This window comes from Chrysochloris asiatica, unplaced genomic scaffold (assembly GCF_000296735.1).
Source record: "Chrysochloris asiatica unplaced genomic scaffold, ChrAsi1.0 scaffold00088, whole genome shotgun sequence".
NCBI lineage: Eukaryota > Metazoa > Chordata > Mammalia > Afrosoricida > Chrysochloridae > Chrysochloris > Chrysochloris asiatica.
Window position 1 is genome coordinate 11,302,605 of NW_006408606.1, and position 12,803 is coordinate 11,315,407.

Here is a 12,803-nt window from a genome sequence, read left to right on the forward strand (position 1 = left end):
GTAGAAGAATCGATGCTTTTGAGTTATGGTGTTGGAGGTGAATATTGAAACTGCCATGGGCTACCAAAAGAACCAATAGATCCGTTATGGAAGAAGTGCAGCCAGAGTGCTCTTTGGAGGCCAACATGGCCATACTTCGGACATATTGTCAGGAGGGATCAGTCACTGGAAAAGGATATCATGTTTGGTAAGGTAGAGGGTTAGAGAAAAAGAGGAAGACCCCCAATGAGATGGATTGGCCAAGTGGCAGCATCGATGGACTCAAGCATGGAACAGTAGTGAGGTTGGCCCAGGATCATGCAATGTTTTGTTCTGCTGTGCATAAGGTTGCTATGGGTCAGTACCGACTGAATGGCACCTAACAACAACATAACTCAGGTGCCTAGAACAAGACCTTATGTGTAGTCATAACTTAAATATAATTTGAATGAATTAATAAATGAAAAAGTGACAGAATCAATTAATATATTTAACTAGTACAAAATATGTTTAATAGTCAATTCCGGGCTTGCACTTCATTTAACTAGAAGAGTACATTGTTAATGAGTGGTAAGGAAAAAATAAAGAGTATTTAAGGCCAGAAAGAATTCATTCCTCATATCTATTCCTTAAACTGGAATCCTGGTGTGGTGCTATAGGATAAGCACTAGACAAAAGAGTTGATTTGAACTGCAAGGATGACAGTTCAAACTCACCAGCCGCTCCTCAGAAACCCTATATAGAGTCGTGAGTTGGATCCGTCTCGACAGCACTTAAGAACACAAACAACATACCTTAAACTCATTTTTAAAAGAGATGTAAGATGATGACTTATGAAAATAATTTTTCTTATCTAGCGCATGTGTTAATGCTTAGTGGAATGTTAGAAATTCTTCTATTTTACACTGTATTTTTCTTTTTCTTTTTTTTTCTTTTTGTGTGACTATAACAAATAGAAGGGACCCACAATGTTCATTTGAGTGGCTGATTGTGTACCACTTTCTCTCAGAGTATGTAATTTGTAGACACCCCTTCCCCACAATCTTGCCCAGGCACACTGTCTGCAGACCATTTAAGTCTGGAAATTTGTAATGTCAGCTTAGTAATTAACACATGGTTTTCAGAAGTTAACACAGCTGTGTCTCTCTAGGTGTACTCAAGTTAACTTCTTATTTGCTTTAAAGAAAGTACCCAAGGGCATTGTTTTCATCAATTCTTGAAGAAGAGCCAGATGTTTAACTAAAGCGAGAAAAATTACCTGAAGCTAGTCAGCTAGTGCAACCCAGCGCAAAATTGATTTGTCTGATGTCTTATCATTCATTGTGAGACAGGTAGATCTATTTAGTATATGTGTATTGATAGCAAATAGCTACTGTAGAATATGTTGCCGGTGTTTATTCAAGGAAGCTGGAAAACCCCAAAGTGGAATGAATATCTATTAGACTCACCTTCCTTTTATGACTCATTTACAAATTCTCTAGAATCCTGAATAACATGAAAGGTACACCAGCAAATTCAAATATAGCAAGACTCACAAGAAAGTCTATTCATAAGTACAGGAACCAGCATATTTAATTGTCTTTATTCCTTTGTTTCACTCTACTTAAGAGTGACGCAATTGTTGTTATGCCATGGAGTCAGTTCTGACTCATAGCAACCCTGAATAGAATTTCCCAGGAACAGCTAGTGGATTTGTGGTTAGTCGTCCAGTGCTTATCCTACAGCCCCACACCAGGACTCCTACTATAATTAACACACCTAAAATATTTTTTTAAAAAACAAAAATAAAAAACCCTACAACTGTGAGTATTATGACAGTTCCTAGACCTGTTAGTGGTGTGGCACTGTGGGTTAATGCGCTGGACTGCAAAATTGTTTGAACCTCAAGTTCGGTGGTTCAAGCTCACCAGTTGCTCCTCAGAAACCCCATACAGGGTCACTTTGGGTTGGAACTGACTCAACAGCATTTAGCAACAAAAAGACCTATGAATGGTGCTATAGGATAAACACTTTTGAACCACATGGTGGCAGTTCAAACCCACCAGCCACTCCTGGAAACTGACTAAATGGCACTTAACAACAATAAAAAGACCTATGTAGGTTAACAATACATTCTAATAAAACATAAACTTTTAAACACCCTTTGTTGGTCCTCTAAATTCTTCATGGAAAAGGGGGGAAATGATCTTGTTTCCCTTACAATTTCCTCAAAACTATTGTTAATGTCAGGCTAGACAGCACCATAGAATTTAACACAGTCTATTAGGAAATTGTAATTCTGCTCATAGAAAACCAATATCATAAATTTGCTTTTCTTTTCCTACCTTTATGGCCATATTGTGTTACTGCAAAATGTAAAAGATTATGTTACTAGTAGTTCACCCAGTGGACTACATCAAGGCTACTAAAGAAATACTTGCTAAAGAAAATAATTCTTATTAGACCTTTGAACATGTAACTTTTCTATTTGTACAGAAAAGTCATTTAATAATGGTTTTTAAGGTCATACAGTGATGTAGTATTTTCTGTCACAATTTCTGGAAACCATTTTATTGAATTCATTATGTATGAATGAGGGCCTTTAGAATACTGGCAATGTATTTTGCATTATCTGATAAGGAATAGCATATGTGGGAGCATTATGAGCTAAGGTGTTAGGATGACAGTCTTCTTGGTGAATCTAAGTGTCTCTTATTTCCTTCACCTTCTCAGCCTATGGTGAAATCACCAAGTTGTCAAAATGCAGGGAACTCTCTGTGCCCTGAGCTGAGTTAATGGATGTTGTCTTGTTGTTGTCAGGTGCCATTGTCCATGTGACAGAGTAGAACTGCCCCTTAGAATTTTCTAGACTGTAATCTTTATGGGAGCAGCTTAACAGATAGATCTTTTGCCCTCAGAGTTGCTGGGTGGGTCCAAATCACTGACTTTTCAGTTTACAGTTGAGTGTTGTGCCACCAGCAACTTTAATGGATGTTGTAATGGAGAATACATATGATTGTGGTTGTATGAAAGAATGGGATAATGATAGAGGACAGGGCAGAGCGAATCAAACAGTGACTTTGCATATTTTTACCTTTCTGTTAACTTCCCTGTCTTCTAATGGTTGAATGGAATGATTAAATGGCAGAGGATGATACAAAATGTTTCCTGAGACCAGCAACATCCCAAACCTACTGATTCCGAACCTCTAGGGATAGGGATCCAGACTAGGCATGCTTACTAACTTCCCAGGTGATTTTTGTACTCACTACAGTTTGAGGATCACTGATAAAGCATACATGTGTTTAAAGCAGAGAATCTGGAGAAAGGCTGTAGATGTGTTTCCTTTTAATGATTATTTGATGAGTGATGATGGACCAACATCAAAGCCTTCCTATATAACAATGGGGTTTGAGTAACTTAAGCATTCATATGGAGAAAAGGCAGAAATTCTGACAAAAGAATATGGTGGTCGTGATGGTGGTTATGTGCCATGGAGTCAGTTCCGACTCATAGCGACCCTGCATAGAGTTTCCAAGGTTGCAAATCTTTATGGGAGCAGAAAGCTTAATCTTTCTCTCATTGATGAGCTGCAAGTTTCATATTGCTGACCTTGAGGTTAGAAGCCCGACTCCTAACCCCTACGCTACCAGAGCTCCTTGATAAAAGAGTATATATGCTAGAAAATCGGAAAGATGAATGCTATTCAGTCCTTTGAATCAGTCTGAAAATGAAGTCATTCTACCTTGCTGATGCATTTGAGTCAGTGATTGTAACAATTACAGAAGAATGCATGTGATGTGGTAAATCTTAGAAAAACAGTGCATTTATCTTACACCATAGGCTTTACAGGATGCCTTGAAGATTGAGTGTTCTTCATTTTCTGGAGACTATTTGGGGAAGTTGGAAATGAAATGCAGCCATGAGGAGATGAGGACACACATGGAAGTTCTCAAGCATCAGGTGAGAAATTGGAAGTGGTATGATTAAATGGAAAAGATAGCACCCATTGTTTATGCGTCTTTGGATTTTTTTTTAGTGTCCTGTTGTTCAATATGTGTCAAAGGTTACTACATTTATTTCAGTTGAATTACCTCATTTTAAAGGTTAATAAAAAATAGAGATTAGCAAGTCCAATTCCCACATTATACAAAAGAGACAACTGAGACTCACAACCTGCCCAATATCACATACTTAAAAGGCTATTAACATTTTGTTGAGATTTTATCAGCATTAGGTCTAGAAATTTTTATATAGATGAAATTTATTTTGAAAATACTATTAACTCAAACTCTTGTTGTTTAGTACCATGGAATCAGTTCTGACACATAGCAGCCCTCTATAATGTTTCCAAGGAGCACTTGTTGGAGTTGAACTCCTGCCCTTATGATTCACAGTCCAGTGCTTATCCTACAGTACCACATCAGGAATCCAGCCTTTTTATAAATTGTTGTTATTGTTAAGTGCCTTCAAGTTGGTTCCAACTCTTAGTGACCCTGTATAGGGTTTCTGAGGAGTGACTGGTGATCTGATTCACCGATCTTGTGGTTCAAACTGACCTTGAGGTGGAGTGCTTATCCTACAGTGCCCAGCTGTACTCCTATTTATAAATAGGATAAATAATTGAGAGCCTGTGATGGCAAAGTTGTTGTTTTTTTTATTCTGTTAACCCTATCTGAATAATGCAAGGAGTCCTGGTATCACAGTGGTTAAGTACTCAGCTGCTAACTAAAAGGTCAGCAGTTGAAATCCATCAGCCAGACTTCAGGAGAAAGTCTACTTCTGTAACGATTTACTTCATTGGAAACCATCTCAGGTTGTTCTACCCTAATACATAGGGTTACTGTGAGACAAAATCAACTCAATGGTGATGGGTAAAAACAAAAAACAAAAACAAAAAAACAAAGCTGAATAATCTTGTCATTACATTCACATTAATTATATAGCTTAAAAATAAACTTATGAGGAAAATCAGCAATATTTAGAATTTTCAAGCTTGGCCAAATTCTCAACCCTGAAGCAATGTTGGTGCTAGCCAGGATTTCTGGGTTAAAAAACACCACTTCTTTGGTGCTCTCACATACTGTACCCCACATGCGAGAGAGCCACTCTACATGTGGAAGCTACAGTAATGGTTGAGCTCATATTTGATACAGACAGTGACAGGCAGCCTTTTTTCTTTTTAATAATGCTATGAGGACATACCAGCATCTAACACCTTAATTTTACCTGCCTCTATTGTTAATTTTCTAATTACACATTTTAACTGTCACATTTCTACATACACTCCCACAAGTAACCACACACACATCAAGAGAAACAATAATGGATTTAAATTCACAAAGAAACTAAGCCTAGAATCTTGGCCTCCACCTTCCTAAAGTAGTGACACAGTCATCAGTATTGTGTGTGATAAAGAGTGTTCAGTTCTGGTGGAAAGGATTTCTCCCATTTAAAAAGTCTCAGGAAATTGTTTACAGAGCATTAGTTAAAATGTGTTTGGAGATAAACCTCAGATGTTCATCAAAATGTCAGGTTGACTAGGTGTACATTCTTTCGTTCTGCTGTGCATGGGGTCGCTATGAGTCAGTTCCAACTCGATGGCACCTGACAACAACAACAACAACAACTTTCCTTGTGATGTTTCTTGTAAATAAAGTTTTAAAAATAAAATATGGATGTTGTTGCTGCTGCTGTTGTTAAGTGCCATTGAGTTGGTACCTACTCATAGCAACCTTGTATAGGGTTTCTGAGGAGCAATGGGTGAATTTGAACTGTCACCCTTGCAGTCCAAACCTACCTGTGGTTCAACACTTATCCTATAGCACCACACCAAAACATGGATATTTGCATTTAAATCTAAATAAAAATGTTTAATTACTTTTGCAATTTGTCCTATTATTGATTTTTAAAATGTTTTTATTGTGAATTGAGTGAAGGTAAATAGACAAGATCATAAGCTTTACTTTCAACCAATTATACATTTTGTTTCATCTCAGTGATTATACTCCTCTCCCTGAAACAACAGTTTCCTACTTCTACCCCTTGGCTTCTTATTTACAACTTATTTTTCACATATGAGCAAAGTAAAATTATTTGATGCACGCACACAAAACAAAAAGTATATATTCATTTGAATGTCCGAAGGGCATATTTTGCAAGCCAGCCTCCCTGCCTGCAGGCACACAGTCTTCCTCAGCCAGTGGGCCTAGAGTCCTCAGCTTTACTCTCTCTCTGTGCCATCATCCCTGCCACCGTCTTTACTGTTGCCACTTTTCTGGGTAGGACCTCACATTTCCTTCCTGGGGTCCTCTGCTCCTGAAATGAAAGATTAACTACTCCCCATCTTGTACAATTATAGTTGTGATAATTGCAATTAATCCTGCCAAAAATTACTCACAACTGAATCATAAAATCTTATCATGATCACCCCCAGCTCCTTTCACCAGATCCATTTGGAAAAGAGGAAAACTATTCAATGGGGAGTCTGCCTTACCCCCCTGATTCTAAAACTAAGTAGACTCATGATAACTTGTATGTCAGTCACTTCGTTACCTTATAACCCCCCATTTTTGACAGCTAATGAGCTCTGGTAGCGTAGTGGTTACGAATCGGGCTGTGAACCTTAAGGCCGGCAGTTCGAAACTACCAGCTGCTCCGCGGGAGAAAGATGAGGCGTTCTGCTCCTGTAAAGATTTACAGCCTCGGAAACCCTGTACAGGGTCGCTATGGGTCGGAACCGACTCGATGGCACTTAACAACAACAACAACAATGTCTAAATTGTCCATCCCTATCAGTCCAGGGCACTGAGGAAACAAGCTTGAGCCTTGATATGAATAATACTTCCATTTCAGTTGGAATTTTGAGCAACTGTATCCCTAAGCAAAGGTCCATTTCATAAAATTGTAGCAATTTACACTTGCTAATAGCATTAAAAATCTTTATCTTCTTCTGGTCAAGTTCTGGGCAGATAGCAATCTAAGCTAGGTCATATGGGTACTGTCTGCAAGTTTGGGAGTTCATGCACATCTCCCCACACTTCATACCAGCTGGTTGCTTCACTCTCGAATAGGTCAGTGTCCATGGTCTTGGGAATTCACACGACTCCCTGAACTTCAGAACAGCCAGTCTTTACTCTTCTCTCTCATCTCAAGGTCAATGAGCGTCAATGGAATATGGCCAACTTCAGCCCATGTCTTCATTGCTGTATTTCCCCCACTTCAACTCACAAGTAGACCAGGGTGGTCACCAGCAAGCATACTAGACTGCTTGTGGATTCCTTTTGAGTTTCAGTGTTAGAATGAGCTTTTCCCTGATGGGCTGACTTTTATTGCCTTGATGGCTGCAAGGCAAATAGCTTGCTTGATATTCTAACAATCAGTCTGCTTCTTTTCTGCTGGTCTTTCTTTCAAAAAGTATCTTCTCATCTTCTAGCCATTCTGGGTTGGTCTGGATGTCTTTTCAAGTGGGAATTTTCCATTTCACCTCAGAAGGTTCTAGGTGGTGCTCAGGATTCCACCTAAGGCCCCCTACTCTATAAAGGCTTAACAAGAAGCCTATTTCCCTGGGCAAATTCTATTTCCTTTTTTAGCTAATCCCATCAGCTATGGACTGAAGATGGGATTACAAGCTTTCTGTAATCATAAATAATTTCTATCACACTTAAATGTCTATTTTATAATAATAGGCAGGGGAAACCAATATCCACAAAACAGTCACCTGGCCCCGAAACATTTTCTCCTCCTTTACTATTCAGACTATGGCTTTATCTCTATATCACAAAGCACTGTTATTCTAAGGTTGTATATAAATAACTCTTTACTTCTGTCCCATTTAGCCCATGTATAACTTTCTAAGTCTTCCCATCTTCATTGTTGATCAGCCACCCTCCCTTTTGTATAATCCCCTCCCTGTCACTCAAGCTATTATATATCTACTCCCTATCTGTGAATTATTCTCCCCTCCCTCTTACACCAAAGAGCTCTGGTAGTGTAGTGGTTATGAATCAGGCTGCTAATCTCACAGTCAGCAGTTTGAAACTACCAGCTGTTCTGTGGGAGAAAGATGAGGGTTTCTGCTCCCATAACGATTTACAACCTCGGAAATCTATACAGGGTGTCTATGAGTCAGAACCAACTCCACAGTACATAACCACCACCACTACCCTCTTACCCTGGTAACCATCAAAAGAATTTTTCTTTTAGTATGCAAGTCTTTCCTTAAGCTTTTACAATAGTGGTCTCATGTAATATTTGTCATTTTTTGATTGACTGATTTCCCTCAGCATAATGTCTTCAAGTTCATCCATGTTATGAGATGTTTTGCAGTTTTTATTGATATTCTTCAAGGTTACATAGTATTCCATTGTGTATATGTACCAAAGTTTGTTTACATATTCTTCCGCTGATGGCACCTTAGGCTGTCTCCATGTTTTTGCTATTGTGAATAGTGCTGCGGTGAACATTGGTTTGCATATGTCTATTCGTGTTCAGACTTGTATTTCTTTTGGTTATATACCAAGTAGAAGAATTGCTGGATCATAAGGTATTTTATTTACAACTTTCTGAGGAAGTGTCATACTGTTTTCTAGAGTGGTTAAACCATTTTACAGTCCCACTAGCAATGTAAGAGGTTCCCAGTCTTGCCATACCCTTACCAGCATTTGCTATTTTCTGTTTTATGAACTTCACTGTTAATGCTGGTATGAGATGATATCCCATTGTTGTTTTGACTAGCATCTCTTTAATGGAGTCCTGGAGTTCTGTTGTGGCATTGTGGTTTAATACCCTGGACTTCAAAGTTGGTTTGAACCACAAGGTCCGCTGTGCAAGCTCAACAGCTGCTCCTCGGAAACCCTATACTATGAGTCGAAACCGACTCGATGGCACTTAACAACAACAACAAATATGGCTAATGATCATGAACATTTCTTCATGTGTGTTGGCTGCCTGGATGTCGTCCTTAGTATAGTATCCGTTCATGTCCTATGCCCATTTTTTAATTGGGTTATTTGCCTTTTTTCTTGTTGTTGTTGTTGTTAAGTGATGTTGAGTTGGTTCCGACCCATAGCGACCCTGTACAAGGTTTCCGAGGGTGTAAATCTTTACGGGAGTAGAAAGCCTCATCTTTTTCCAGCGGAGCAGCTGGTAGTTTCGAACCACTGACCTTAAGGTTCGCAGCCCAATTCGTTACCACTACAATTAATCCATTTCCTGATATGTCATTGCATAAAAAATTTCCCAGTCCGTGGGCTCCCGTTTTACTCTTTTGGTAAAATCTTTTGATGCACATATGTCTCTAATTTTTAGTATGTCCCAGTCATCTATTTTGTTTTCTATTATTTGTGTCTTTTGTAATGCTTGATAGTCTATATGTGCCATGTATTAGAGCATGCCTATGTTTGTCCATATTTTTTTATTAATTATCTTTATAGTTCTGGGATATACATTTAGGTCGCTAATCCGTGTTAAATTAGTTTTACATATGGTGTGAGATATGATCTTGTTTCATTCTTTTGCAAATTGATTTCCAGTTTTGTTAGCAATTATTTAAAGTTGATAAATGTTAAGTTTTGTTACAAGATTAAGGGTTATCTTTGTTTCTTAGTGTTGCTATGACAGAAATGCTTCATGTGGGTGGCATTAATGAGCGGAAATTATTGTTTTTACAGTTTAGGAGGCTAGACATCCAAATCCAGGTTAAGATGCTTCTCTAAGAGAAGCATTCTCTATTTTCCTTGGGAGGAAGTCCTTTTCTCTTTTCAGCTCCTTGTCCTCAGTTCCTTGGTGGTCTTCAGCAGTCCTACTATCTATCTCCCTACATCTATGATTTCTTGCTTCTGTGTCTACTCTACGCTTTTGTCTCGGAAATGATAGGCTTAAGACACGGTGTAGTGATATGGCCTCATTAACATAATAAAGAAAACTCTGCTCCCAAATGGGATTCTATCCACAGGTATAGAGGTTAGTATTCCAGTATATATTTTAGGTGGATACAATTCAATCCATAACATGAAAGTGAAGTATGCTTTATTGTTAATAAGCAAAAATCTATTTCTGGGTTTCAATATAAGTAGTTTTTAAAATCAGGGTCTTAGAGGAGTTCACTTGTTTAATAGCAAACTTCTTCTTGAAATTTAATTTGTTTTCATAGCTTTTTTTTCACATGTTATTCCTCTAACCATCAGTTGCCATTATGCCAATTAAAAACACAATTAAATTTGGTTTTCATTTTAGTTTGGTCTCTTTTCAGGAATATTTAAAGTATCTCTAATGAAGCATTACTCTAAAATATAGTTGTTTCCTTCTTTCAAAAAAAAAAAAAAATATATATATATATATAATAAACTCCCACAATTTCTTATAAAGGACAACCCTGGTGTATACCTGTTAACCATGCTTTGTTATTTTTTCCCACATACATCAGCCTTTCATTTCTATTTTGTGCTCAACTCATAATTCATATTTGGAAACTCTAGCATGTCAATATTCAATGGTTTCATTTAAGTGCTATTGTCAGTAAACTGTGTTTTAGAACTTCAAGCAGTATTCATACATCAAAGCCTTGTGTTGTGGATGGATGACTTACTCCAAAACAGTGACACTGAACACTAGGCAGGGGGTTCATCACAATAATGAGCTGTGCAGCAGAATAATGGGTAGGAAGAATTGTTTTTTCAAAACATGAACTTTATTACTTGTGAGTTTCTGACAGAGGCTCAAAGAGGAAAAGGTTGAGAATTAGCACTCTAAACAAAGTGAATGATAAAAATCAAAGTTATATGTATCAGGATGGAATCCCAATTTAAATCAATATTTATGAAAAGAGGGTAAAATGCTTCAGATTGGACCTAGATCCCATCTCTTCTTAAATCATTTACAATGGCCAAAGAGAAAAAGAAAGTAACAGTAACCACAAGTTGGTATTTCCTAGGTACAAATATATGAGGAAGACTTCAAAAAGGAGCGATCGGATCGAGAAAGACTCAACCAAGAGAAAGAGGAACTACAGCAAATTAATCAAACATCTCAATCCCAGTTGAACAGGCTGAATTCTCAGGTACAAATCAAAACCAAATAATCTTTGCCAACCCATGTGTCTTTTATTTTTATTTTATCATTTAAAAAATCCAAGACTTTTTGGGCTTCCTTTAATTGATACTGTATTTTCTGAGAAATCAGCACCTGGGATGAAATCATTCTCAAACAATGTTGTAAGAAGATGAAAATGACTGGAGGTTTCTTTTAACTTAAGTATGGTAAGGAGTTACCCAAGAAATTAGACTCCAAGGCCTTTTACAAACTCTAGTTCTTTTGATTTTTTTTTCCCCCTCATAATATTTATCTTGGCAGAATGGAATTTAAACTACATAGTACTCAAATTCAACCTCTAAACACTCCAGTACAATGAAGTGGTTTCTAAATTCTTGTCATTTTATTTGAAGGGCTATATTGGAATGTTCCTGTCTTCCAAAAAACATACATTTCTAAATGCTATGCATATGTCTACTGAAATCAAAAATTTCATTCAGTGAGATCACTATAACTGGAGTATACTGAAAGAAACTAGATGATGCTAACCAGTTTATTGGAATAGAAGATATTAATGCAAACTCACCCAAATTAAGTAAAATAGAGTATATATAAAAAGTAGACTTGGGAGGTTGCCAAAATAAATAAATATACAGTGCAGGAAAATGAAGCTAACGCAATTTTGGGTTAAGAAAATAAAATGAACCACAAAGTTTTGGGTTTGAAATATGATGCAATGCTTTTCAGTAAATAGGATATGTTTGTGGGACATGCTTTGACTGATCTGTAGCTTCAAGATTCTTAGTCTTAGAAGAAAATGTAAACTACTAGTCATCCTATTATTCCTATTAGAAAGTAGACTGCAAATCAAATTTAACTTCTTCTCTGACATTTTTTCAAAGATCAATTTGAAATTCCTAATTTAACATGGAGAAACTCCTTAGCAGTGGTAAAATATAATAAGATCACTTTCTGAAAATGATTCATGTAAACTATTCTTTATAACAGTGAATAAGGAAATGTTCTGATTGTATCTTTGGTGAGAGAATGACTCTCTCAACTTTCATTTCTTACATGCAAAGCCACCTTATTTCTTAAAAAAAAAAAAATTGTCACTGTACAAATGACTTTATTTCTTGCCGAATTTTATGTGTTCTAGTATATTAAGTCCATATTGGAAATAAATTGGTGTCCAAGATTAGCAATACCCTTGCCATTATAGAAGGTTTAGCTCAACCAAGAACACATATTCATCTATTTAAGTTATAAAGCTGTAACCCATGTATAATTTTTACTCTTGTGTCCTCTTTAAGTTTTGACTGATGTCAACAAAAGAAACATATTGCATAAGTACCAAGTGCCCCACAACAACAACAACAAATATCCAAACCCATTACAATCAAGTTGATGTCAACTTGTAGCAACCCTTTTGGATAAAGTAGAACTAAAATATTTATTTTATGTCTAAAATAATTGTATTGTTTGAAAATCATATTATCTCTTGTCCAAACAGTCTTCAAAGGGAATTTTTAGATCAAATTATTCTGACAATAGTTGGTTACATGCCAGAGATTATTCATTTTATCAGACAAAAGCGAAGTATGAGGAAGGAGACAAAGATTCTGAGGGATAGAACCTGGAATAGCATTATATAGCAAGGGACCTTTGACCATACCTTGAACCCTGGTGGTACTGTGAGTTAAGCATTGAGCTGCTAACAGATAAAGGCAAACAATCAAGTCCCTTCAAGACAAACTCCCCCTCCAAGACTGAAACTCAAAGGGAACACATGAGCAGGCATGTAAGCTTGCTGG

General features: G+C 37.1%; 1 protein-coding gene across 1 annotated transcript in view; it reads left to right on the forward strand.

Moving 5' to 3' along the window:
* TNIP3 (TNFAIP3 interacting protein 3) overlaps window positions 1-12,803 on the forward strand; it is a 228,725-nt gene that overhangs the window by 207,041 nt on the left and 8,881 nt on the right. The window contains exons 10-11 of the mRNA XM_006866289.1: window positions 3,802-3,921; window positions 10,892-11,017. Coding sequence (XP_006866351.1) covers window positions 3,802-3,921; window positions 10,892-11,017 — 246 coding nt within the window. The remainder of the gene's footprint in view (window positions 1-3,801; window positions 3,922-10,891; window positions 11,018-12,803) is intronic.